The 27,881-nt window shown below is 41.7% G+C and overlaps 2 protein-coding genes across 10 annotated transcripts in view; one reads left to right on the top strand and one right to left on the bottom strand.

The window, feature by feature from the left end:
• Positions 1–3,580: 3,580 nt before the first annotated feature.
• On the top strand, positions 3,581–17,221 carry LGALS8 (galectin 8). Of its 6 annotated transcripts, none has more exons than XM_075043217.1 (10): positions 3,582–3,731; positions 4,985–5,138; positions 8,551–8,639; positions 9,366–9,576; positions 10,235–10,351; positions 11,901–11,957; positions 12,037–12,063; positions 13,295–13,383; positions 15,304–15,469; positions 15,932–17,221. In XM_075043217.1, exons 2-10 carry the CDS (start codon positions 5,097–5,099, stop codon positions 16,079–16,081), a joined length of 948 nt encoding a protein of 315 aa, XP_074899318.1. In that variant the 5' UTR covers positions 3,582–3,731; positions 4,985–5,096; the 3' UTR covers positions 16,082–17,221. The 6 variants fall into 6 exon arrangements, with proteins under 6 accessions (XP_074899323.1, XP_074899318.1, XP_074899321.1 ...); XM_075043218.1 differs by having other exon boundaries at positions 3,714–3,934; XM_075043222.1 differs by lacking the exons at positions 15,304–15,469; positions 15,932–17,221 and adding an exon at positions 14,468–15,179 and having other exon boundaries at positions 3,581–3,731.
• Positions 17,222–18,319: 1,098 nt separating this feature from the next.
• HEATR1 (HEAT repeat containing 1) overlaps positions 18,320–27,881 on the bottom strand; it is a 39,514-nt gene continuing 29,952 nt past the window's right edge. Inside the window, exons 32-45 of one of the 4 annotated variants that reach the window (XM_075043212.1) lie at positions 27,479–27,648; positions 26,794–26,840; positions 25,843–25,966; positions 24,847–24,987; positions 24,341–24,630; positions 23,405–23,555; positions 22,722–22,880; positions 21,848–21,982; positions 21,492–21,596; positions 21,229–21,397; positions 20,325–20,479; positions 19,797–19,955; positions 18,970–19,078; positions 18,320–18,541 (exon numbers count right to left, since the gene is read on the bottom strand). In XM_075043212.1, the coding sequence (XP_074899313.1) occupies positions 18,453–18,541; positions 18,970–19,078; positions 19,797–19,955; positions 20,325–20,479; positions 21,229–21,397; positions 21,492–21,596; positions 21,848–21,982; positions 22,722–22,880; positions 23,405–23,555; positions 24,341–24,630; positions 24,847–24,987; positions 25,843–25,966; positions 26,794–26,840; positions 27,479–27,648 (2,003 nt within the window). In that variant the 3' untranslated portion in view covers positions 18,320–18,452. Of the gene's footprint in view, positions 18,542–18,969; positions 19,079–19,796; positions 19,956–20,324; positions 20,480–20,970; positions 21,075–21,228; positions 21,398–21,491; positions 21,597–21,847; positions 21,983–22,721; positions 22,881–23,404; positions 23,556–24,340; positions 24,631–24,846; positions 24,988–25,842; positions 25,967–26,793; positions 26,841–27,478; positions 27,649–27,881 lie in introns of those variants that run through there. The other 3 variants (XM_075043213.1, XM_075043215.1, XM_075043216.1) reach the window with 3 other exon arrangements.

Here is a 27,881-nt window from a genome sequence, read left to right as displayed (position 1 = left end):
AATGACGGTGTAGCTAAGGTGTGAAGGTGTAGTCCTAAGGATCTTGGGTTTGGTCACAGTCTCTAGTTTGGAGAACATCACACAGTTTGTTGGTTTGCACAGATGCATGGTGTTTCTTGCTTTTTATCTCCATAGGTAGGTAGGGACTGAGGCACTATGTTTGTGTAGACTGTGGCATGATCATCTTTGGGGGGGGCAGACAGGGCAGGCGTAGCACAGGTTTGCTCTGGTATCTGTTGCAATGAAAATGGAAAGTGATCCTGACTACTTTCAGAATCCTAGAGCATTGTGTCACCGATTTAAAAAAGAAGGGGTGAGTATGTTTTACAGGTTATATGGCCTATAATTGGTTTTCAAAAGGACCAGTGACTTTTTGTAACTCGTTTGTTCTTTGGCCCTCATACCTAATCTGTATCTTGTTTGCTTTTATGCTTCTTGTCAACCTTTTGATGTAAAAAGCAGGCATTGCAACAAAAAAATAGACTACTTACTAGTTTCTGAAGTAGCAGTAGCATTTTAAGCTTTTGAATGGGTAAGCCCATTACAAAAAAAAAAAAGACTTTTTATTTTGTTCCCTGTGATTTGTAAGATTTGTGCATTTAGGCTTTAAAGTGAAAACTGGAAGATCTGAATGATCTCAAGCTAAGTATTGACATATCAAGGAAGAGTTACGGAAGGCCACTGATTAGCTTGTAACTAATTAAGAGCTATGGAAGACACAACACTGTCAGGTTTTTGAGATCGTATGAAGTCCTTACACATAAAATTTCTGCTGAACAGTACGGTGTGTGAGAGGCTTTACTCCTGTGGCCTGTAGTACTGTATTAACTAAGGGAAGAAATCACAGTTATTCTGGTACCACACAACAATATAAAAAAGATTAGCTCAGAGTAACTTTCACTGGGCAGGTTTCTTAATGAGGACTAGCAGCCTACTTTGACTGCCTTGCTGTAACGCAGCCGGTGCAGTGGAAATTTGTAGAGCAATTGAATAGCAGGCTTTTTGCTATGACCTGACTATAGACAATAGTTCTTGGTCCTCTCAAAACCATGCCTGATTCTAAGGGATTGTGATGGGTTGACCCTGGCTGGACACCAGGTGCCCACCAAAGCTGTTCTATCACTCCCCCCTCCTCAGCTGGACAGGGGAGAGAAAGTATAACAAAGGGCTTGTGGGTCGAGATAGGGGCAGAGGGAGATCACTCAACCAATTACCGTCACGGGCAAAACAGACTCAACTTGGGGAGAATTAACTTAATTTACTGCCAATCAACCAGAGTAAGGTAATGAGAAATAAAACCAAAGCTCAAAACACCTTCCCTCCACCCCTCCCTTCTTCCTGAGCATGGCTTCACTCTCGGATTCTCCACCTACCCCCCAGCAGTGCAGGGGGACGGGGAATGGGGTTTACAGTCAGTTCATCACACGTTGTTTCTGCCGCTTCATCCTCTTCAGCGGCAGGACTCCTCACACTCTTTCCCTGCTCCAGTGTGGGGTCCCTCCCACAGGAGACAGTTCTCCACAAACTTCTCCAGCATGGGTCCTTCCCATGGGCTGCAGTTCTTCACGAACTGCTCCAGCGTGGGTCCCTTCTATGGGCTGCAGTCTTTCAGGAGCACACTGCTCCAGCATGGGTCCCTGTGGGGTCACAATTCCTGCCAGAAAATCTGCTCCAGCGTGGGGTCCTCTCTTGACGGGGCCACAGGTCCTGCCAGGAGCCTGCTCCAGCGCGGGCTTCCCACGGGGTCACAGCCTCCTTCAGGCACCCACCTGCTCTGGTGTGGGGTCCTCACCAGGCTGCAGGTGGAGATCTGCTCCACTGTGGAACTCCCTGGGCTGCAGGGGGACAGCCTGCCTCACCATGGTCTTCCCCATGGGCTGCAGGGGAATCTCTGCTCCAGCGCCTGGAGCATCTCCTCCCCCTCCTTCTACACTGACCTGGGGGTCTGCAGGGTTATTTCTCTTACATGTTCTCACTCTGCTCTCCGGCTGCTGTTTCTGTGCCCCCTGCAACTTTTTTTCCTTCTTAAATATGTTATCCCAGAGGATCTACCACTATCGCTGATGGGCTCGGCCTTGGCCGGCGGCGGGTCTGTCTTGGAGCCGGCTGGCATTGGCTCTGTTGGAAATGGGGGAAGCTTCTAGCAGCTTCTCACAGAAGTCACCCCTGTAACCCCCCCCACTACCAAAACCTTGCCACACAAACCCAATACAGGTATCTTTCCCCAAGCAATCTGCTTTGCTGCTCTTTAATCTGAATAGCTCTTCTGCAGTTCCCCTCAAAAGAAATGTTATCATACCTTTCTGTGAATGAATCCTTCAAATCCGATACAGCTAAGCTGATGCACCCTTTAAAGCAGCAATCCTACAACTATTAGCAGAACTGTAGCAAATAGATATGATTTGGTAGAGGGGTTTTGTGCTGGTTCATTGTAGAATAGGAGACTGGGTGTTATTTAGCCAAGATATTAAAATGGTCTTTGTGATGAGTGCCTGAGTGCCATTCTAACTTTGCTATAGCCATGCGCACTGCTTCCTGCAAGGCAAAGAAATACTGTAATGCCTGTAATTGAATGGGATACAGTGATACAATTCTGTGGGCCTTTTCTATTGCAACCTTTATTTTTGTCCTCATCTTTTCCCCATCCAGCTTATCAACAGGGGAGCTTTAAGTAGTTCCTCTCTGAGCAGCTTATTGCTACACATCGCAAGCAGTAAAACGACGAGGGGCTTCATTGCCTTATCTGCTTACTAGCCCCAGACAGCCAAAACCACACTTGGTGAAGCCTGTGAGGGAACGGCAGGGTAAAAGCACAGCCCGGGGTCAGCAGGTATAAGATTTCCAGGTTTCGGAAACATGACAAATGATCCAGCCGGCTCTGAAAACCGCATGTGGGTCTGGTCCCCGGGGACGGGTCTCGCTGCGAGGAGATGGGGTTAGGCTGTAGCGAGCGACCGATAATAGAGGAAATGCCGAGCACTGAGGAAGAGAAGGGTTCGCAGGGGAAGCCTGCGGTAGTGTTAAGGCTAAGACTGAATGAACTTGGCAGCCAAGTCGTTACTTCACCGCCGGTACATGGCAGCCCGCGGGGGATGTGCAGGAGCAGCGGCTCAGGGCCCTGCGGCTCCTGGACAGGCCCCGGCTGCGGGTCGGGAGCAGGCCCAGAAGCGGTGTGCTCCCCGCGCAGCCCTCGGCCACAGCAGGTGGGGAGCGGCTGCTGGGGAGGGACGGAAGGAAGGAGGGAAGGAGGGAGGGAAGGAGGGAGGGAGGGAAGGAAGGAAAGAAGGAGGGAGGGAAGGAGGGAGGGAGGGAAGGAAGGAAAGAAGGAGGGAGGGAGGGAAGGAGGGAGGGAGGGAAGGAGGGAGGGAAGGAGGGAGGGAAGGAAGGAGGGAGGGAAGGAAGGAAGGAGGGAGGGAAGGAAGGAGGGAGGGAAGGAAGGAAGGAGGGAGGGAAGGAGGGAAGGAAGGAGGGAGGGAGGGAAGGAAGGAGGGAGGGAAGGAAGGAAGGAGGGAGAGAAGGAGGGAAGGAAGGAATGAAGGGCGGACGGGCGGGCCCCAGGGGCCGCCACGGCTGGCCCGGACGGGCCCCCGGGACCGGGGCGGGCGCGCGGGGCGCGCCGTGCGCGGTGACGTCAGAGGCAGCCGGAAGCGGCTGGGAGGGGCCGGGGCGGAGCGGGGGAGGATGGCGGCAGCGGCGGCAGGCCTCAGCGCGCGGGGCTGCTAGTCACGGAGGTGCGTTGTGCCGATAAAGGGGAGCGGGGGGTAACGGCATCGGTAACCGTCCTCCCCGCACCCCCCACCCCCCGCGTGTGTCTGCCTGTGGGGAGGAGGGGCTGCCGCGGGCGGGCCCGGCTGAAGGAGGGTCTCTGTGGAGCCGGGGCTTCCTCGGAGCACGTTACGGCTGAAGCGGTCGCGGTTTCGTGTTTTACGGCTTGGTGAGACTAGTCCTGTGTCCTTCGAGCGCGTTGCAGTGTTGGGCTTATAGGCGGGGGGAGACCACTGGTGTTTTGCACTTTTAATTGCTTGCGGCTGTCCGGGAGGGACTTTGCTTATTGTCTTTGCAGGAGTCTTGATTGCCTTGGTGTAAAATCTAGCTTTGGTTATAAAGTCTAACCTCAGTTACCTTCGTGAAGGATGTTTTCTGCCTGCCACAGTGGGATAGTGCAGTAGCTGGATGTTGGCCTTTCTGTTTTCGTGGGTTTTTATTGAAGAGGTTTTTCCGCTGTCTTGCAACGTGTGAGATAACAGGAAAGCATACATACCTGTTTCAGTTCTACAAGTGTAGTCAGGAAACCTTAACTTAACGGTATTGCAGACTTAAGATTTGGCGTAACGTGTACTGGCAGTGGTTCTCCTGACAAGGTTACAGGAGAACCTTGCAGTTGCATGGCCATCTTCCGTTTTGTCAAAGCCTGAATTGCAGCTTTCCCTTGTATTGCGACATTTTCAATAAAAAACTAATAACCAAACAAAAAACCCCTCAACCTGTCACTTTGCCATAGTGCCACCTGGTCTGCCAAGACTGACAGTTGGCTCTGTTCCAGGATCCCCTCTCAGCAGGATCTAGATTGAACTTCCCTGGGTGCGCAACAGCAACTGGCAGGCTGCTGGACACTGGGTTGTAGGTCTGGGTTTCATCTTTTTGGGTCTGCTCTTGGACTTTCTGATGCTAAAGGCAGAATTATTTTTTGCTTTGGTCTTGATTTCCCGTCAGTGTTCCCCTGTACAATGACGATTTTTATGTGGGTTTCTGTCTCAGTATATGTAATATCAGGAAGCTGCTGATGACATTGTGTACCCTAGTCACTGTCCCTTGTTAGAGTGGCACTTTATTTCTTTAAGCAAGCCTTTAATTTTCATATTTCAAAACTCCAGCAAATTTCTTGGAAAGGAAAGATGTTTGCATCCTGTCTTGTGCTGTTTAAAGTTACACCTTGGACGGTTTCACTTCATGTAGTTTCACTTTCGTTTCTTTCTTGTTAAAGTTTTATTTTTTGGAAGGGATCCCTCCTTTGGTGCTGCCTAACCAGTGAGTCCTTTAAATACGCTCCAGCAGTGGTCACGGAGAACTGACAAACTTAAACTGAAGGAGGGAAGATGATGTCCTTGGATGGACCACGGAAGACAATCAGTAACCCGGTAACTCCCCTATCACATCAACAACTTCTTCCTTGGGAAATGGAACTCTGCTGTTTTATGTTGATAGTTAGGACTCGTACCGTTTTGCACGGGGAGGGATGTTACTGAGAACTTGTTGTATCTATCGCTCAGGAATTTGAGGGAGAATGTCACAGGTGACACTAGGAGCTGGTGGTGTTCAGAAATTGTGCTGTAAGCAAATGGACGCTCCCACAACAGGACGAAGTTCTGTCAGCCTTGGAGGGTCCTCCTTTTTCATACAGCTTATATAGATGTCTGGCACTTTTGCAGAATGTGCTGGATCAAAGGTGAAAATATGATAAGCAGTGTTTTCACTCCTGATTCTCTGTAAACACGAGTGGTGCCTGGCAGCCCTTGTGAAATGTTTTTTTTCTGTTGTGCTTGTACCTTCAGTCTGAGCAATTAAACTTGGAATCTTTTTCAATAGTTGATATCTTGCCCTACAATAAATCCTGTTTTGTAGGAAAGACTTGAGCTAACGTGATTCAGCAATTGCAGAGACCGGGTTTGGCAGAATGTTGTTTGCCTAGCTTAGAGTCTGGAGACTTTATCGGAAAAACTCTAGTATTCTCATGATAAACTGGGCGTGTTGGTTGGGTAGGGAGGGTGGATTGCTGCTTGGGAACTAACTAGGCATCGGTTGGTGAGTGGTGAGCAATTGCATTGTGCATCATTTGTTTTGGATATTCCAATTCTGTAATTTTTATTATTGTCATTTTATTATTGTTATAATTATTATTTTCTTCCTTTCTGTCCTATTAAACTGTTCTTATCTCAACCCACAAGTTTTACTTTTTTTTTTCCCTGATTCTCTCCCCCATCCCACTGCAGGGTGGGGGGGAGTGAGTGAGCGGCTGTGTGGTGCTTAGTTGCTGGCTGGGGTTAAACCACGACAGATGTATTTCTTACTGTACTGTTCTGAATCATCCAGAAAATCCTGCTTCCCTCTTCATGCCCTTTACTCCACTCATCTCGCAAGAAATATTGTCACGCCCCACCTGATGGAGCAGCTGTTGGCTACCCAGCACGCTGGATGAAAACTGTGTTATCACAGTCCTTTCCTCTACAAGACTGTAATCAGTCCTCTTGTTTTATGAAAACTAGCAGATATTAGAAAGAACTTGGATCTTCGAGACCTCTCAAATTCAGTTGACATTGACCAATTGGCTTCAGAGGTAATTTTTGGAGGTCTGGAAGAGAGCCAGGATGCTTGTACATCATGTGATGTCACAAGCATGAGTCTTAATAAATGAGGAAAAATTAGTAGAAGAATGTCTTGAGATGTGAGGAAATTATAGGCACATTCTGTGATGACAAACCCTCATTAAATCTGTAGTATTACACCCAGGAAATGCTCTATTATGGCCTTGCAGATTCCATGTCTGAGCCTTTGAAGAGTTGATCTCAGAAGGCCAACCTTCTTTTCTCTTAAATAAATGCATCCTTTTGAATGTAAAGAAGTGTTTTTGCCACAGCTTCTCTTCCAGGGGTAAATAACGTTGATCCACTAGAGTGGTTAAGTCCCAGTGTCCCTGGTCTATGTCTGTATGTTTCTCTGGTTTATCTTTGGAGACCAAACTGGTGATTTATTACTCTACTGCATTACTCAGAGCTACTACCCCTTAGGAGCAGTGTGTTAAAACTAAAATAATCAAGATACATTTTTTTCTTATTTATTATTACTGTTCTTATTCTTTGAATAAAAATAAGCCTCTTGTGTACAGCTTGTATATTAAGGAACCAAGCTACTACCAGTAAGCAAAGGGATTTCAACCTATTTATTCTTTCACTTTTAACACTTAATTTCACATTTTAGTCCTCCTCTACTGCAACTGCTTAAGCCAATAAAAATATATGAGACTTAAAACAACTCGACCATTTGTGAGCTTATGCTTGAGAAGCAAGTTCTTTAAGTCTGTTTTGCCTGATGTAGAAGATGACTGCAAATCAGGTTTTGTGCAATGTGTGGGTAGCTGAGAAGGGAAGTGGAAAGAGGGCAGAAAAGGATGTGTATCTACTGGCAGAAATGATCAACACTGTGGATTTAGACAATTTTGGCTGTCATTCCCCCTTCCCTCCTCACAAATTCACAAGGTGTCAGCAAACACATCCCCTTTTTACATCTTCCTGTTTTGCATGATGATACATATATATTTAAAAAATAAAAATCTCAGCTTGTCCTTTTATGGTCCATTATTCCATTCAAGAGTTGTATTTCCAGTCTGTTCATTTTTTGTTGTTAAATTACTGGAACTCTTGTTTGCAATTGATGTTTCATTTCAAAGGTGTCCTAAAATCTTATATGCAGTTCCATAGATCAGGGATTTTTTTGGGAAAAAAAAAACCAACAACAAAACAACCGTGGCAGAAATTTTTGTCTGTTAACAAGAGCAAATGTTGCATTTGCTACCATTTACTTCCTTTTTCAGTCTAAAGCACATGTGATCAGATGCAGACTTAAAGCTTTGCTTTCAGATCAGTCTTCTGCGAACTTCCACAGTTTTCTGTTAAGGTGCTCCCCTTCTCTCCCTGAAATGCTGGGTGTACCAGCTGATGGTCAGGGTAGGTCTTCTGTCAGCGTATCTGAGCATTTGCTAAAGAGCTGTGCTGGGGCGTTTGGGGCTTTTGTTTTAACTGACATGTCCCCTTATATAGTTTAACAACTCCTACCGTGTTGCCATTTCAGTTTAGTGTACCATGCATGTGTTATCTTCTCCAGCTATTGATACGGAAGAAAAAATCGGCAGGCTTTGAGCCAGACTGCATACCATAGATACCATGAAGACCAAGAAGACTGAACAGGGCTATTTCAGTGCACCTTGCAGCTCTTAGCTCATTAGGATAAAGTATTTTGTGGCTTTTGTTGTGTAGTTTTTACTAACAAGACACTCTGTGACATAGTCTCTTCCCATCACTGTTTTCCAAGATGGAGCAAGAACAAGCAAAAAGGCAGCTGCTGTGATCTGGGGTTAGAAGGGTTGTGGAAGGTGCCTCCTGCTACCAGCAGAGCGCTGATAATAGTCAGCCCTTGGCAATGACCTAATTTGAAGTGAATCTTCTTTATTAAAAGTGAGACAATAAAATATTACCACTCCTTGAGAGATAGGAATGGAGGCTGGAAATTTCAGTATTAATTTTATCTGAGAAGCTTGGTTTTCATAGGTGAAAATCTGCTGGGTTTTTTCTTTTCATTGTGGTGGGTATTTAGTGCTTTTCTACTCTTTTGTTTAAATGGAATGTTAGCTGTGTTTATTTTAATGTGCTAGAGCACCACATAATTAAGTATTAGATTGTTATTTTTAGAACTATTGTGGGCTTTTTTGCCTCAATCACAAAATGTTATTTGAATCTTTTTCTTCTTCTTTTTTTTTTTTTTCCCCCCCTCTTCTAGATTATTCCATATGTTGGCACAATACTTGGTGGCCTTGTACCTGGAGAGCTGATTATGATACATGGGACTGTTCCTGATGATGCAGACAGGTAGTGGCTACCGTGTCACTTTTTGCAGTGTCACCATGTGAACAAGAATGTAATGGATAAAATGTTTCCAGGGGTCCTGCTTAAGATGGCACATAAAGGCTTGATCTAAATCCTTGTGATAGTGTCAGAGTGAAGACAGGCTTAAGTGGTTAATGAAAGCTTTGTGATGAGCAGCGGAGGATGAACGGATTTTTTGCTTTCTGCGGATCCTTTCTTCTTGCTTTTTGCTTTGCCTGCTTTGGCAATTTTTTTCCCCTGTCATAGCATATGTCTGCTTGTCTAAAGAGGTTATGTGAGACTAACAAAATTGATAACTGAATGTGTTGCATGAAGGAATTAACTTAGACAGGGATAAGGAGGTGTGAACTAGTGCATATGCCCAATATGGCGGTTCTGTTCCCTGACTGCCCAAGATTTATTTGGTTGTTCTACTGAAGATGCTGGGAAGGAAGGTGGTGAACACAGTAGGTAAGGAGCTTATATGATATGAATGATGACCATTAAATAAATACTTAAATATTTTAATTCATTGCAATAAGTCATGGAGGAACCTTTCACAAATGTGTAGGAGTTGGACAAATATGTGTTTGGTTTTTTTCCTTATCCAGCAACACTCATTGTGTCTGCCTGTTCTGAGGCTCCACAGTAAAACACAAGTGTATCAAACTTTTAGGTGATTTCTTAACAGACTGAGCTGAATGTGGTTTGTCTTATTTTTATGATTAGGTTCCAGGTGGATTTACAGTGTGGCAGCAGCACAAAGCCTCGAGCTGATGTGGCGTTTCATTTCAACCCCCGCTTCAAAAGGTCTGGCTGCATTGTTTGCAACACACTGGAGAGGGAAAAGTGGGGCTGGGAGGAGATCACTTACGAGATGCCCTTTCAAAAAGGGAAGTCATTTGAGATTGTCATCATGATTTTAAAGGATAAATTCCAGGTGAGTCTGAGTTGATTTGATTCTTTATCTGTAGCCAGTTGTCAGGCCAATAAAAGAGATATATTTTGTATACTTACAATAAATAGTTGGAAGCCTTGGTTTCTGCGTTACCTAAGTATAGTCTAACTACAGAAAAGTTTAGAAGTTTTCTTTAAAGAAGTGCTAAGTAAATCAGACCTTTAATTTTGTATTGCCATCCTCTAAGTTGGATGAGTAGGCAAGTAACTTCCTGCCATGGCTAATGGCTACTCCACCCTTCCCTTCTTAAGTACAATGGGCTGACCTTAGGGTGAACCTGTTGTGTGACTAGTGTAGGACAGTCCTCTTGGAGGAAACATGTGAGGTGTATTTGTCTTGCTGTGTTAGACTGCAATAATAGATTCTATTAGATTGGTAATACCACACTGGTAAATGATCAGGTGATAGAAACAAAAGGTGTGGAATGTGAATTTTATTGTAGGCAAATAAATCTCTCTCGTAGTGATGGAAAGAGACTGGATCATGGATGAGCTGAACTTAGTTGCTCTGAAATTGCTAGGATGCTCCCTGCATCTGTACCAAAGCAGTGTGAACCAGAGATACAGGCATACAATTTGATACACGGCTGGTGTAGTGTATGTTTAATACAATTTTCCTGTTTTGTTCCCTGTCTCTTTAGGTGACTGTAAACAAGAAGCACTTGCTGCTCTACAACCACAGAATTAGCCTTGGAAGAATAGATACTCTTGGAATATATGGCAAAGTGCAGATCAAAACAATAGATTTTGTTTCTGTTGTAAGTTATATAGACAGCTAACTTGTTCAATTCCTTTTCTCTGTCTTAATAAAATACAGAGTAGAATTTATGGTGAAAAGGAAGTAAAGAAAAGCAGCTACACAGCCTAACCTCAGTAACAAGATTTTTTTCCCCACATTTCAATATGCGAGTCTCATGTGAGGAACTCTCTGTTTTATTCTTCAGGTTACGGGCAAAAGGGTGACAAAGTTTACAGCTTACAAAATTAACAGGATAAATGGTATAAGAATTGATTGGATACTGGATCTAGGAATGGATTAGACTTTTTCAAATATTGTAGGAGCTCCAAACTGAACTCTCAGTATTCCATGCTTCTAAGTGACAAGTTCAACCACAGCTGTAACTTGTTGCTTGGCTTCCAAATGGCAAGTTCAGCCACAGCTACAACTGCATAACCCTGTTTTTCCTGCTAAAATGACTGAATTGTTGAATGAAGTGATAAGTAGAAGTGCATTTATTTCTGGGGGGTGAGAAGAGGTGTCCTTTCTTGAAGACTTTGTGGCTTGACTTGCACTTGGAGCAAACTGCAGTGAATTTAAGGCAGTGCTGTGCTCCTTCTCAGCTGCCAGCTCTGCTAGAGAAAGTAAGCCAACAGGGAGGAGTTGAACAATGTTTTGCTCTGTACAGACAGAGAGATCCTTCTGCTCTGAAAGGGTAGGACTTTTAGAACAGAAACAAAAGTTGATAAATTCCAGGGAGATACAGAAGTTGAATGCCTTTTCCTTTCTTCCTGCCACTCGCTAAAGCAGCCTACCTACTCTGATATAAGATTCTGGGTCTCTTCTGCCCCATCCTTACTACACTGGGCAGAGCTTGGGTCTCTTGCTGCCAAAGGTCAGGTCTAACTCAGGTCAGCAGACTAATTACTGTGTTGATAGAAGGTGGAGGTTTGGGCCTGAACGAAATGGGGTCTAAGCTTTTAAGAACACGTCTAGTCACTGATCATTTGCAAAGCCTATGGACAGACTTTTATGGGCCCCATCACTTGGCCTTGGGCATGTTGCCAGAATAGTGTTACTTCTGAGCTGAGTCCTGGTCTTGGAGGACTGACTCTGAGAAGAGCTTGGGGGCAGGCAGGTGCTGTAGGTTGTTTTCTGTCCCAAACACAAACCAGAACAGAGTTGCTTTAGTCTGTGGCTGCTGGTGCTGTATCTTTTGGGGAAGAAAGGCATGGAGAAGGGCGATTGTTTGCTTTTTGTCTTTGCTTCTAATATACTTTTCTGAGGAGGAAGATGGAGGCTGGTATTGAAATAAACAAGCTGGAGACACAATCTGCCAGGGCTAGGCTGGAACTGTATCTCTGCATGGCCATGTTGCTCATCTGTCCTTCCCCTGAGAAGGGACAGGGATGCAGGGGACTGCTTAGAATCCCAAGGCCCTCTGTGTGGCTATCTTTTTCTTTACCATAGCCCTAGATTTCCATGTTAACTGTTCACCCTTCAAAGCAGCGCAGATTCTTACATGGTTCTAAACCAACTTTATGTTCTATGATGTTAGCAATGACACCTAAATGTCTCTCTCTCTGCAGTCTTTACAAGGGTCTCAGCTATCATCTCTAGGAGTAACAAAGATAAACACAGAAAATGTACGTATGTTTGTAAAAGCTTGAATGAATCTCCCTGTTGTCCGATAAGCTGGTTAATGCTGTTTGTTTTCTCTTGTAGGGGGAAATGCCAGATGGTTCGCAATTTGTAAGTGTCTCGTGTAGACTTGTGGCAAATGTGAAGAGTAAAAAAAATCAAAATAAAAACATCTCAGTTATTCATGAAAAAACATGCACAGAACAAGGGAATTGAGAATCTACTGGGAGATGATCATCAGCGAGGTTTTGTAGAGAGTAATCCTCTTTGCTGCTGCTAGTAAAAGTGAGGCTATTTGTTAAATCATTTAGAAAACCCAAAAGATAAACAGAGCACCCACAGCCATAAACAGAGAAATAAAATTGAGGTACCTGAAGTTTTAAAGGACCAATTCACATTAAAAACTTTTTTCAAATAAGCATACTTAGTTTTATCTGCCTTAGGGAATACCTACAAAACAAAAGTATTCTGCAGTGATATTATGCCAAATGGCCTTATGTTTATGTGTGTATCTTAGAACCTATCTGGTTACATCTTCCTCTTACTGACAGATCCATGCTTACCCTCTGTACACTTCAGGTGGCTGGGTGCAAGCATCGCACCTTAGGGTTGGAATTTGCACCCAGCTAGCATGAAACATACACAGAGTGAGTGCTCATCTTTTTGTAAAAAGCTCTAGAGGTGGACAGTATCCAGGTTGGAATAAGGACCATGCTCAAACTGAAAAGGGATTGGAAGCCAGGAGTATATACAAATAGAATATGTGGACTTCATCAGTCTTCTTTTCAAAACCAAGTAACATGCAATATTGTCATTTGCAAGTGGTGAACTTCAACAAAAAAATAAAGGTGAAGTACTTCTCTGTTCACTCCTTTTCCCTGATCAAAATAACGTCTAACAAGGAAAAAAAGGCAAAATACTTGCACTATCTATCATTATGAACGGTGTGTCAGGAGGACAGAATACACAGTGACCCTTCTTCTGGTACTTATGCAACTGTAAGACTACACACCTAGCATGAGTCTTAATTCTTTAAACCATAACTGAAGCTTTCAGAGGAGACGTTGGGATGTCTGTATCTGAATAATTATATGATATAAATTTAAATTAGTGCAGGGAGTTTTGTGCTTACTTTTTTTTTTTTTGTGCTCACCTTTTTTTTCCCCTTTATAGCTTTTCTCCTATAGTATTAGTATCCCAGAACATGTCGGTAGGAATAACTTTAGCTATAAGTGCAGATTAGCAATTGTAGGCCACATTTCTTCCTGCCATAGTAATGCTCAGCTTGTATATTGAAAAGAGTAAGTCACAGTCAAAATTTTTATTGGTGGTGTACTTCCAGGGAGTTCCTTACGTTGGGAAACTTGATACTGCGCTTCGTCCAGGATGCACAGTTGCCATTAAAGGAGAAGTGATTAAAAACCCAAAGAGGTAAGTGTTACTAATTTTTTTCTGCTGTGTAACTGAGCTACTCTTGAGAATGAATAGGCTTTTATATTGCCTCAGTATATTCTCACTTGCAACTTTGCATCTGGAATAATCTGAAACTACAGTGCAGTTTTCTCAGAAACTCAGATACCGCTTTGGAGAGGTCTTAAAAGAGCATCTTCATTGTGAAAAGCGAAGATAAAACCTGAGTGTCTTACTAAATCTGCATCATTCAGAATGTTGTGTGTCTGTTCAGGGTTTCCATTGTGCAAGGCATGTGACCATACATATTGTACAAAGACAGCTTTTATTCTGAAGAGGTCCAAGAGTAAGGGAACTGGCAGTAGTAGATGGAAAATGAGTGAGTTAGATGAGTTGGGGGTGTGCTCAAATCCTGCCTGTTACAACGTTAATCTGAATACTTCTGAGACGGCCTTCTTGCAGACTGTATAAGCATGAAGGTGCCTAACTGATAACAACTGAGTGATGAAAGCTGGTAGGGGACTATGAGCTATAATTTTGATAGCAAATTAGGAACAACGGGTTGCAAAGCAGGCATTTATTTTCCCAACGTGATTTGAAGCGGCCGTGCGGAAAGGGGAGTGCAGCACAGTCAAAATGGAGCTGAGGAAAAGTCTGTGCTTCAGCATGCTCTTTGCTTGAAGGGTGGTTTTGGCTCTGCAGAAACATGCCTAAAAATGAAGCAATTAGTGCAAATGATGAGAAGCATGCTTTTTACGCTGTGTGAATGCATTGCACTCCTGCTTCCTCAGAGGACATGCCTTCCCTGCAGCTGAACAGCACTTGGAGTTCACGTTAGTACCAGAACCCAAGGTTTTGACATCTCATAAATAAAGTTTGAATGCACTTTAAATTGAGTAGGATAATTAATACTTAGATAGTAGCATTTGTTTTCCTTCTTTTGTCTTGAAAAGCTTATAGCACATTTCAAGTGCTGGATGCACTGCTTATGAGTGAAGAGGCTTTTGGGTATTAGTTAAAGCATTGCAGGTTGCCTGCTGTTTGTGCTTTTAAACGTGTATAGATTTTTATAGAGTTTGTAACTCATTTACTGTCTTTCACTCAGTTCACACAGTTGTAGGTGTTCCTTTTTCTTGGTGAAAAAGAAGACTTCACACAGTTTGGAAGTGTGGCTGTCGCTGTATTTCGTAGCTGGACTAAGCAATTCTAGGCTTCTCAAAAGAGGGAAATAATCTGACAGCTGGAGCTGATTTGGGGGGAGGAATATTTCCTCAAATGCAGTGAGGTCTTTGCCACAGGTTGAAGCATTCATTTGAATTTGGATGAGTCTTCCCCCTGATCACTCTTCTTCAGAGCTCCCCTTTAGGAACCCTGTGCTGTGGACATGTCTGGAGATTGCAGAGTATTTGTTCAGCCTGGGCCAAGCTGCACTGCCTACAAAGCAACACTTTGTATGTGTGGTGTCCCACCAATCTTAAATGTAGGGAGAGAATCCTCAAACTTTTCCTTAGAGTCTAACCAGTTTGTTGGCAGAAAGAATAGGTAAAACAAAGCCTCCCACTCTCCACTGCCCGAGTTAAGAGAAAGAGATGGTGGAGCAAGTAGCACTGTCTGTTTCTGTGAGAACGCTGCTTCCTAGTGCTGTAGGGGAGCAGCACTTGGCCCACTTGGCTCAATACCTCCTTGCTGAGACATGAACAGAAAGGTGTGAGTGATGAAGCAGATCTAGCAAGGTCATGTCCTACATTTGCTGCCTCCAGCAAAGGTTTCTGTGCAAAGGAGACAAATGGATGTTAACTGCCTGCTTGGTCCTTCAGGTGAGTCATGGCCCTGGCTCCAGAACAGTTCTGAGTATTGGCTAAGGGCATGGTAAATAGCATGGACTACTGCATCACATTTATAAACCCTTGGTATAATGGACTTTTAAAATATATCTTCCAGCTTTGTGATAAATCTGAAATCAAGTGACTCAAAGGACATTGCATTACATCTGAATCCCCGAATGAAAAACAAAGTTTTTGTGAGAAACTCATACCTTCATGACAGCTGGGGAGAAGAAGAGAAGGATGTTGCCAACTTCCCTTTCAGTCCAGGGATGTACTTTGAGGTAAGATTAACAGAAACATAGCATCAAACTGCTAATTCTGCCAAAAGGATTAGCAGTGGTGCTTAAATGTCATATCACTAATACAGGTTTAAATAAAACTGCCATTCCTGCATGTCAATGTCTTGAGAATATTTAGGATTAAATGAGACCAAAGGGAGCAGAGATTTGACTGGGGTTTAATGACAGTTTTCTTTTTAAATAGTTGCAAGAATTCAGCCTGTGCTCAGAATGAATTTTAATTGAATTGAGTTGGACTCTATGATCCTTATTGGTCCCTTCCAACTTGAGTTATTCTATGATTCTATGAATTTTATTGAAGTTCCACTTTTTAAAATGTTTCTTTTGCCTGAAACATTCTTTGTAACAGAAGCAGGGCTTGCCCAAGTCTAGGGTAGATCATCAGGTTGTATTTCATGTCTTACCTAAGCTTAAAACTTAACTGTTTCTCTTCTTGGTTTTCAGCTGATCATTTTCTGTGATGCCCACCAGTTCAAAGTTGCTGTTAATGGTGTTCACACTCTGGAGTACAAGCATCGTTTTAAACAACTTGAAAAGATCAATGTAGTGGAAGTCATGGGAGATGTTAAATTGTTAGATATGAGGAGCTGGTAGTTCTTTTCAGTCACTACTAAAAGAATTAAACCTCTTCTAATGACAGTGCCTCCTTATCAAGTACAAACAGGCGCTGACTTGCGCTGAGCCTGCCTTTATCTATCTAGGCTTCTGCATCTGCCTCTCTGAGTTAGGTGAGTACCAGAACTGCTAACTGTGAGATTAAATCCTCCTCTAGTTTACAGTATCCTGGCAAGCTAAGTAAGTCTTTGCTCAGCTAAATCTCTTAGCAATATGAAAATGCTGCATCATACGGTGTTTAACAATTGCACTCGATATGTTTAACTACTCAGCATTTCTTGATAGCATACATTCAGTATTGTGAAGTAGAAACAAGACTGAAAGAGGATGTGAAGATAGGGTTATCTACCCCAAAAGGGAAATTGATAATTCATTAAAATTATGAAATACACTCTTCTGCTTCTTAGTTTATATTAGCAACTATAACCTTTTTCCTGAGGCTGGATTAAGCAAACAGTTGACCCATCAGTTCTAGCAAAAAACAAGGAGGAATTTGATCTTGCTGCTTAGCCTGCGGCTGCAGCACTACCTTCTCTGACACTCATGTCACCTCCTGCTTATAAGTGGTTTAAATCAAACATACAGCAGCACTTCTAGCTTTTAGTTTTCTGAAGTGAAACAAATGAAAATGATTTAGCTGGTTCCAATTGTGTGAACTTTTGAAAGGTTGTACGATCTGAAACAACTTCTAACCAAGTTGAGATTGCTCAGGGACTTAAGTAGATGTTTGTATTTTTCTTTTTTTTTTTTTTTTTTTAAAATCTGTGAACCCAGGTAGTCCAGGCAGGGTTTCAGCCAAGATGAGACTCAGATACTTATCAGTGGAATAGAGAAGGGATCCTTTTTCAGTCTTGTCTTGTATTAAAATACTACCTATCTGAAACAAGCTGTTCCTATTCAATGTTTTCCATACAAATGTCAGTCTTAATTTTTATACTCATTTTTAAAAATAAGTTGCTACTGGCTGTCAATACATGCCCAAGTGATGTTCCTGTTTATCTTAAACAGCTGCTAAAAGAGTGAAGCAATTTCAAGAATAAGCTGTACCCTAAAAGACTGTTTAAGATAAATTACCAGATTTAATGTATAAAAAGCATAAATAAAAACATTTGTGAACTCTGCTTTTCTCCAAGTGTAACTAAGTAGCTATAATGCCTTTTTGGTCTATATTTTGTCTTGTTTTGCTTATTATCTTACCACTATCTCCAAGGTGGCATAGTGAGCCTGACTGGAGGACCAGTTCTACATCAAGGAGTTAGCGATCCACAGACCAGTTAACCTGAGTAAGCCTATGCCTCGGCTGTGCTGGTGTGGCCTTCAGGACAGTATTGTGCTGTACATAGCCCTTGGCCACAGGATAAACTTAGCTGGCCAATTGTAACAGAGGAGCCGGTAGGCAGCTCCCACTTGGTAATGGCAATTACACCACTTGTATATGCTTGCCTTTATCTAAGAGTTCAGGAGGAAGTTCTCATGTGAACACCCTTTTTTTTTTTTTTTTTTTTTTTTTTTTTTTGTCAGCAGCAGACAAGATTAGTAGTTGTTTTAAGAAAATCTTGTAAGAGCACGAATGAGCATGATGGGGTAACCTTTCTGCAGATGGCATCTGTGTGGCATGCTGCACCCTGAATAGAGGCCTGTTCCCAGCACCTGAGGGGATGTAAGATTATCCTCTTTATAGTGTTAGCTCTAACCAGTTGCATTTTAAAACCATCATTTTACAGAGTCTGAGTGCCTTTCTTGCTAGCAGTGTAATGAACCAGCATCTCCTGGTGCAAAACAGGTGGTGAGTTTTTTGGTAAATTCATTAACATAGCAAAGAATTTATTCTTGATCTTCAGGTGAATAAGAAGCTAATCAGCAGCAGTCTTTAAAGACTAAAAACCAGCTTTAGCTCCTATAAGAATCCTAGTTTTTGTAACTTCTTTTTCAGTATCTTCAGTGACTTTACTTCCCTGAAAATGACAGAAAAGCAGATTATCAGGATTGCAGTGCATGGGTCCACCAGCGAGTACCATGCTTACATTGTAGCATGGCGGCCCTTCCGTGGGGACAGTAACTGCATACTCCAAGCACAGTGGAATTCAGCAAGTCTTGCATGTTGTCACTCTGTTTGTGCTCAGCTATCAGACTTCTTACAGCTTGCTCCAGTTTTGCACTGTTAAGAAAAGAGCAGTTAAGGAAAAGTCCCCTACCTATCCAGAAATGATAAAGCCAGATTCTTACAATATTTTATTAAAAAGTTAAGATCTTGGCTCTGATAAAAATTAGTATGACACAGTTTGCCTGTAACACTTGCACGTGTGAAACTAACACGATCAGACAAAATATGAAAACAAAGGGGATAAATTTAGAAGTAGCTTTGGAGTGGTTCTCCCAAAATGACTTCCAGTTGTTGAATTGTCTTTTGACATTGCTGTTCAACTTCTTCACATTCATCTAGAAAAAGAAAGCAGGAATTAAGTGGAACAGTAATTACAAAGCTACCCTAAGAATGCTTCATCACTTGTCAAGGCTAGAACTGTCTTCAAACACCAGGTATGAAATAGTCATTAAAAATATTTTGGCACTGACTCAGGACTTGGGCAAATTATTTCTACTGTAATACTGATCTAAAACATGCAACTGGGGAGATGTGCACATGTGCACTGAAGAAACAACCATAATCTAACTGAACTTTAGGAGTGTGTTGGATACAATCCATTTCAGTTTGCATCCTGCACAGTTTAAGCTACCATATGTCAATTTGTAAGATTTATAGCAATTATAGCAATCATCCTCGATGAATCTTTGAAATAAGTGGCCCTTATTCTTTTTCGGTCATAGGCCAGTTGCCTGCCTTCACTAATGCCACTTTAGAACATTACCTTCCATGAGCTCAGCTAAGAACGGAATAGATTCTGGTAGCAGGACCAGGTAGTTCTCCTTCAGTTTCTGTGCAACTTCTACCAAAGCAAGCAGAGCAGCAAATCGGACCTAAACCAAAACAATAATCTTTTTAAGGAAATGAACATTACAGTATAGTTCCCTGTTTTCTCCCTGCTTCTGCCTTCTTTCCGTATAAGTTTGTAAACTAGCTTTCCCTACTGAAGGGAACTAGTTTTAAGCTAATTTAAACCTCAACATCTGGGTTAAGGTAATATTAAAGGAAAAATAGGTTGGAAGAAGCAGGTATGTTGCTGGAAGTTACTTGATTATAACAGTCTTTAACTTCCTGTTACAATGCCACTCTGTTCTACTGTATCAGGACTTAGCTCAGTACAATGAAAAACCAGGTACTCCCCCTGAATACATACAACCTGTCAAACAGGAGAGTCTTGACAAAACTCTATATAATAAACAGGTCTGAAGGTTGACAAAAAAACCTACCTTCCAGTTCCCCATCTAAAGTGCCCCTTTCTTTCTCTTATTAGTAAGTTTCTCTTATTCCAACAGCTACCAAATCTTTAAAAAACCCAAACCACACAGTATGGAAGATATGCACATGTGGACTGTTGACTGCTTACAGTAAGAGCAGAAGGCCATGTAGTATACATCTCTCTAGAACTTGGGAGTAGCATTGTACAATATCAGTATTTTAATTTAGGCTAGTATTTTAGCAATGACTTGGCTAATCCACTTCTGGTTTTTGAGGCACTGTTCCCATTTTCTAAGGCAACAAAGAAAACCAGTTCAAATTCTCATAGTTCCCAACCTTAGGAGAAGTGTGCCTCATTTTCAGCAGGATGTGGTAGTTCAGTGGTTTCCAAAGAGAATCATCTGCCATTGCCACTGAAAACTGAGCTATGCAGGGTATCAGGTGTGCTGTCACTCTTTCCTGGAACTTCTCATCTCCTCCAAGCATATTTTCTAGCTGTGGAAGTAAAAAGCTTGTCAAACAGATCCAGGCTCAGATAAACCCAGCCAAAAGCACTTCTAGCTTTGGCTTTCAGGTACTCAACAGTTATGTCAAAGAGCATCAGTGGGAGTGCACTGGTGCGCAAGAGCTCAACAACATGCATGAACCTTAAGGAATGAAGATGGTTTAGAAAGAGGATAAAAAAATTAGTAATTCAGTGCCTTAGGCAAAGCAGTTAATACTGTCTGTAGGCCAAAGACAATGACTTAATTCCTCCCTTTTTGTTAAGGGAGAGGATTGAGGCCTGATAGTTAAAAAAAAATAAATCTTTCAGATGAAAAAAAAAAATCAGCTGTGAATTGTTTTTTTTGTGTTTGTCAATACCTGATCAACCAGAGGCATCATCAAGGTTTCTGCTCTTTCCTTACTGAGGAACTTCTGGGTGTCAAACAGGAAGAGCTTGTGCAGACAGTCCATGGTGAACTGCAACAGTAGACAGCTCTTTTCTGTGTTATTCTCAGAGTCAAAGAAAGCTTCATCTACATATGAATCAAGGAGAAGGAAAAAAAATAATCAAAAAAAAAAAGAAAATACAAAACTTCCCCACAAGACAGAAATGTCGTTAGTTTGTGAATATAGCTAAAGGATGTACTACATAGCAGTTATGTACTCATCAGTCAGAAGAATAAAGTGGATGCAATATGTTATCTGGCTTTTAGCTAATGCCCTCACAGGTCTGCCACTGCCGTTCACAGTGAGCTGGGGACAAAAGAGAATAGCCACAGGCTATAGGAAAAGTGCTTGGCCATACCTGTGGATATGGAGAATTTCTTCAGGTCACTACAAAGGGATGGGCAAATAGTTCCCCATACAAAAAAGTAATACCTATTGTTGCTAAGAAAGCAGAGGAGTCTGAATACACTGGCAGCATATAAGAGGAGTGAGTGAATGAAAAAAAAAAAAAAAGAAAAAAGCCCCAACAGAAACAAGTCACCCTCTTTCCACGCAATTTCATTCTCATGGAACTCACTGGGACTGACATTGAAAATTTTCATGTGGTCTCAACTTTGTACTGGCAGCCCAGAGTCCATGGATGAAAAATGTCCTTTGGTTCCGTCAGAATAAGAAAGATGCCTTATTTATGAGAGAAAAAGAAAGAGAGAAATGAGAGGTATGTGCTGTGAAGTAAATCCTGCAAGACTAAACTTTCAGCAATTATAATTAACCTCTTTCAGCAATTAGAGTTAGCCTGCCAGTGCCTCTCTGTAGTTCGTAATTAAAAACTTACCAGTTTTAGAAATGTTGACCTGGTTCAGTGTCTCGGCAAATGGCTTCACTAAGTGACCAGCAAACAGGTTGAAGAGACCCTTGAGCTTGTCTGCAATGCAGTCCGCTATTCGGTGGAATGTCAGCAGTCTGTCTTTTAGGGTAGACTCTGTTTTGGACCAATCAAAGAGCTGAAAGTGAAAGGCAGATTAGCTCTTTCCTGTGTCTATGCACTGGGAAATACAAAATATGCTGATGCAGATGAATTATAGTTAAATTTCTTACCTTGAAGAAGAGGGGTCTAAAAGAAGCCTCAGAAAGTTTCATAACCATACTTATTAGACAATCAATAACGTAAGCCTCTGTCTTACCAACTTCCTCTAAATCATCCTAGAAAAATGAGAAAACATAATTTGAAATGTAAGAATTTGAGCTTTCAAAGCACACTTTCATTTTGTCTGTTGTAGACTAAATACCTAACCATAATGTTTTCTACACCAAGAACAATTCCAGAACAGAATATTTGATACCCAGAATTTCAGAGTACATATGCAATGGAAACTACTAATATTTTTAAAACAACAGATAGAATTAGCATGTAGAGGTTGAGCTGCTGCTGTTCATCCGCCTAAACAAGCCACCTCAGCATGCTCTGTTCGGAAGTCCAGGGCTTTCATGAAAAATGCTGTCAGCTCAGACTGATGGGAGATCAGGTGCTCCTTCTCCATACCAACAATGTGCTCCTTCAAAATGTTCATAAGGGGACGCAGGCAGTTCTGCCAAAACAAAAGCAAAGCAATGCAAAGGCAACTGTGATATTGACAGTAACCGAGAAACATAAGGGAATTGGATTTTTGCACTTCACACATTCACTCATTAAAATATTGTCGATAAAATAAATAAACTTCTTCCTGTACTTTTGGGGGCTTAAGTTAGTAGCATTCCTGAGAAGAGCTTGGTCTCCCCTCTCCAATACTGGAGATACCAGTTAAGTCTGAAAGGTTTGCGCCTATGAGACTGGAGCAAAGCCCAGATGAAAATCATGACTCAACTTGTGTTCCTAGCAGATAAATCAAGGCCTTTATGAATGGGATGATCTCTCAAGCATTCATCATCTAACGCACTAAGGACATTAAACTGGTGCATTTCTCCCAGGTCAACTTTCCTGAGCCACCACTGTGGTACAAAAGAAAATAGAGATAATATAAAGACTGTGCTAGGTTTGGCTGGGATGGAGTCAATTTTCTTCATAGCTGCTCAGAAGGTGGTGTTCTAGATTTGTGAACAAAACAACACTGATAACACACCGGTGTTTTAGCTATTACTGAACAGTGCTTGCACAGTGTAAGACTTTCTTTGTTTCTCACTCTGCTGCCCCAGTGAGTAGGCTGGTGGTGGGCAAGAGGTTGGGAGGGGACACAGCCGGGACAAATGAGCCAAATTTTGCACTTCTTGTTTCTTTTTTTCCTTCCTTTCTTTTTAATCACAATGCAAACAAATGAAAAACATCCTTACCTTCCGGGTATTTGCCACTTCACTGTAACACTTTGTAATTGCAGGCAAGAGTATTCGAGGAGCAAGCCTTGTAGCTAGGATAGTTTTCAATGATGTTACGCGTAAGCTTATCTGGGAAGAAGGACCAAACTCGACCACAATCTTTTCCAAGCGGACAACCTATCAGGAAATCCAACAGAAGTTAAGCATACTTAAAACAACTCAAGAACTTATTATACAGTAGTTGAATGTTGCAAGTGGCAGATGAGAATTTTGCTGTTTGCGCCACTTGGAAACACCTTACAATTAAGATGTCTGTGTAGAGAGCTTTGCTGTCTTCAGAAGACAAACACTGAAAAAACGTGCGTGTCAGCAGCAGGGGGTTAGAATTACCCTAACTAGAGCTGTTAGGTACACATTTGATGAGATCATGGATATTACAGAATGATCCTTCAGGATTCATCTCCCTTTCCAAAGAGGCAAACTACAACCTATCAGAGGGAGGAGTAGGAGACAGCTCTTCTATTCTGTATCTTAGTTATCTCTGTAAGAAGGTGAGTAGAAGGGTAATACGTTACAACCTTCCACATGAACGGCACACACTCCTCCTTGTTTGAGGGAGAAAAAATTACCTCTGTAGCTTCTTCTAGAAACTGGGCAGATCCTGTCCCCCTTTACATATCTGTAGGAGTCAGAGAGCTCACCTGCAGCAAGCAATCCAAAAGATAAGGACTAAGGAAGTGTGGTAATGTTTCTGCAACCTTCAGCAGAGCAGTGACAGCACTCAGCAAGTAAATCTCGTTGGAGACCAGCTCCTTCTTATTTTTTAAAGTCTTCAACAGTGCTGGCATCAGCCTGTGAATAACCAAGCATAAATAGAGAAAGGTGAAACCACTGACCATTAGGAGGCACTTCTCCAATCACACAAATCCACCTGTTAAGCCTGCAGGGACAATTTTCACATCAATTTTTACATGTGTATTTGAGAAGACTCAGTGTTCTGGGCTCTTCTGCTGCATTTCATTTTTCCAAAGCTAATGAAGGGTATTGGGTTTGGAATCACAGAATCATAGAATGATTTGGGTCAGAAGGGATCTTTAAAGATCATCTAGTCCAACCACCCTGCCACAGGCAGGGACATCTTTCACTAGACCAGGTTGCTCAAAGCCTAGTAGTTTAAAGATTTAATGACAATAAGAAACTTGTATTTGTAATGAGATAAAGCAGTTTTAAAAGCAACAAGTAAGATGCTTGAATTCTTGCATAGGGAGAATAAAATAATGTAGCATGCAGGGTTTCCAACTGTACCGTTATCATGGTTTTAAATGCAATCTGTTCTACAGTAAAAATAGAGAACATGGTCTGACTTCCCTAAAGCCATCAAGATTGCCTCTCTGTTCACAGTAGCAGACTCCAGAGGGAACTCTACTGATTATAAAACTTACAATTTCTGCACTAGCTTCTTTGTTCTACGACCAGGAAACACCTTCAAGCACAGCAAATACCATTATTTTTATCTACACGAAACACACACATGGGCAGAGTTCCACTGGGCCTTCATCAACATTCCTTCAGTAATGTATTTTTAGTATAACTAATACCTGCTGCAGCTGGTTGTGTTAAAAAGAACACAACAGTACCTTGGAAGCTGAGGTATTGCTTGGGCTTTCAGTGTACAGGTGACCTCAGCTATACAAAGCAAAGCACTTCCCATCACATTCTTTTCCTCCTTCTCTGAAGAAATTAGATCGATGGCAGTTTTCAGAACAGGTACAAATGGCACTGGATTTTCTGTGCCAAAACCTTTGCAGAGTAGCTTGAGGCTGAACAAAGCAGTCTGCCTGTTGATAGCTTGCTCCTCCTCTTCCTCCTTTCTTTTACACTGCACAATAGCAATAAGCTCAGGAACTAGCTCCAAGAGCTGCTGGATCTAAGAGGACAAGAGAACACACACATTAGACATATAATTAGAAACTCAGAACCTGCAAGGTAACTAGGGGCAGGTAGCCTACATCTCACAACTCAAGAGCTGCCTGCCAGAATTGGCACTGGTACTCGACGTCTTTACATAGAGCAAACCACTTTTACATCAATCTCTCTCTGGGTACTTCTGCTAAAGGAACCGAGTTTAACCACTTTGCCTCACCTGGCTCTTCTGCCACTTTGTGCGCTGCTGCACCTTATTGTTCAAAAGGTCCATTGCCTTACGTCTTACAGATGGGAGCTGATTCATCATTAGTCCCCTAATTACAGGGATGAAGGTTTCTGTTGGCAGTAAGGCATTGACCTACAAGAAAATACAAACAAAACAATACCATAAATCCTCTTCCATGCACTGTGACATAGTAGGCTCCATATAAGACAGGCAAACTCTCTTCAACTTCCTACATGGGTTTCAGGATCAAAGAAGAGAGGACAGGCTAGCAATGCTTTATCTTAGGCAAGCAAAAGAACGAAGCAGGTTCCAGTTACAGTACTTAATGTATGTCCACTGGCTGCTAACCAGCCATAATCCACTTGCTTCGAGATTTCCTCAGCAATTCCTTTTGTCTACACTGGTAAGCTATCCCTCCTTACCCTAAAATACTTCTGGTAGTGCCTGGTGCATGTACATCATGACAACTGGAATATGCTTCACAGGCACAAAAAAACCCAAAACAAACCAAGCTGCGAAAAGACTGCTCAACAACTTGCAATGAGATAGCCAGTCCAGTCCTACAAATATACTTCTGATCAGAAAGTGATTAGAAAGAAAAGCATCAGGATTTTTTTCTCCAAGTAGAAGTATACAACAGTTCCATTAGCATTATTTAAATCATTTTATGAGTTAACAGTGAGAAATGCTGCCAAGAGCCATTCTTCTCCACCAGACAGACAGTGAAATGACTGCTTCCAGCCAGCAGAATACTGACTAGAAGAAACAAGCATTCCTGATTTTTTTTTTCCCTCTGGTTGTTCTGTCTAAACTGTTAGCTGTAGTTATTAAAGTTGTTAGATGAGTTAAAACAATGATGCACCAGGTTGCAAACCATCCAATAAAGATTAGTCCTAATCCAAGAAGAAATCCTACAAAGGTTATAATCCTATTAATAAGCAAAAGCAGAAATGTCCCACTGCTAACATGACGGCTAATGAGACATACTTTATCCAGCATATCATAGGACTTGTTAAGCAGAACCCTCCAAAATTTGGCTGTTGGCTTGTCCACGTTTCCTTCCACTGAAGATGCCACAGTGTTTATATAGTGAAGAACTTCTTCCAATAGCCTAGACGGAAGGAAGCATCTTTTAGTAAGTAACAAGGACACTAAAGAAGTTGACTATTACTGGAAAGCATAAAATTTCATGAAACAGCAACAATAAAAGAAAATGAAACAGCCAATGGAGAGACTAGCAGATCACATCTACATACTAACAAAAAGCTATGGCAATAAGAACAATTGTGCACATTAAAGAAGTCTACCTGGTACACCCAAAATTAGCACCTACATACAACAGTAGTTCTACTTGAGAACTCTACTTCACAACAAAAACAATCTGTAAAAATGAGCATTTAAGGAACACAAAATAAATCCTACACCCTTTTTCACTTAGAACAAACATAAAAGTTAAGCCTCTGCAAAAGAAACCCTCATTTTTGCATCATTGGCTGTTATAGCCCAATGACTACAACTGTGATCTGTGATTACTGGTAATTTTCTTACACCAGTACAGGGGCGCCTGTGAATAACGATTTTTTTTTCCTACAAATAAAGCGGTATGTTTTGCTAAAAATCTGGAATTCTTTGAGCGACTTCTTCATCAATAGCATAATAGTTACGGCCACGTATGTAAATAAGCACTATCAGAAATACAGAAGGAGTGGATATTGGTTAGAGCAATCTTTCAGAAATAAAAAACTACATCATATATAAAAAAAAAAAAGCAAACCATAAGAAAACACAACTAACTTGCATATAATAAATACAGCTTCTTGCCAAGGACTACATTAAAAGTAACCTTGGCAAAAATACTCTAATGGGACTACACTTAAAAAATGTTCCCAGGTTGCAGTAAAAGCTAGAAAAGGAGGAGTGAGCAGATTTAAATCATACCTCTGTTCCAACTTCTGCAGCTCTTCTGTTTTTTCACATTCAACTATCTGGTTTGAAAAGCAAGAATGAAAACTCTAAGTGTGAAACTTACATCCCCTCAGTAAGTTAATATCCCAGTACACACAAATTTGTTTGTTCTGAATGAAAGTGTCCACTAACATGGTAATGATGAGTTCCCTGCAGTTGCACTTAAGCCATCATTCTACAAGAAAATCTGAGAATCTTGGGCAATGTAGTCACAGTAGCGAACACATTTCATGCTGGTGGATGATATTCAGTTGAAAAACTGGGAACTACTTCCAGCTAGACCTGCAGTCTAAAATTGGTAACATTTATTTTGTCTTTTCAGAGTTAATAGCATGAGTCCCACACCAAACTTGGAGTTATACAGACTGCGAGTGAAATCCCAGACTCCATAAAGCCGGTGGGAATCCACTGGGACCAGAATTTCAGTTTGTTACCTATTCATTGATCACACAAACAGAGTCTATCTGGAAAAGCCTTATTAAAAAATAATTAACATTACTGAGACGTTTCAAAACTGTCAATAAAGGTGTCAGCAAGATACACTGGACAGATTCCCTTTGTATATAAAGCTGTACTAAAAAGCAAATTAAACCTCATCTATTACAGTATGGCACAATTACTTAATGTGATCAGTTTAAAAGCAATCTGCCATTATTACCTTTTTCACAAAACTCTGAGAAGATAAAAGTTGTGACATGAAGGAGACTGACAAGAATTTGAAATGCCGAAGTTGTTTGTCTGAGTGAGACTCCACATTAAAGAGCTGCCCATCCTGATTTTTTAGCTTTGTCTTGCATATTCGTGACGTTTTTGGCCCAGGATCATCTGCTGAAAACATTCACAACACAAATTTGTAGCCAAGAGAAAAAGACATTTGATTTCTGATGACAGAAACAAAGTAAAATTACAGTCAGATGCCTATCAAGGATAGTCATTCTGCGGTATCCAAAATTGTGTCAAAGTTCCAAAAAAGATGCTCTGACATACCACAGGAAATAATTTTTTCATTTCAGCAGCCTCAAAAGAAGTAGTGCCATTTCACTGCCATTCCATCTGATCAT

This window comes from Buteo buteo, chromosome 12 (assembly GCF_964188355.1).
Source record: "Buteo buteo chromosome 12, bButBut1.hap1.1, whole genome shotgun sequence".
Lineage (NCBI taxonomy): Eukaryota > Metazoa > Chordata > Aves > Accipitriformes > Accipitridae > Buteo > Buteo buteo.
Note: the sequence above shows the minus strand (reverse complement) of the source record. Positions and strands in the feature narration are given on the sequence as shown.

Coding starts and splice junctions, on each gene's coding strand:
- LGALS8 (XM_075043217.1), top strand. CDS start 5,097: ATGATGTCCTTGGATGGACCACGGAAGACAATCAGTAACCCG. Junction 5,139..8,550: donor GGAAGACAATCAGTAACCCG/GTAACTCCCCTA, acceptor CCCCTCTTCTAG/ATTATTCCATATGTTGGCAC. Junction 15,470..15,931: donor GTCCAGGGATGTACTTTGAG/GTAAGATTAACA, acceptor CTTGGTTTTCAG/CTGATCATTTTCTGTGATGC.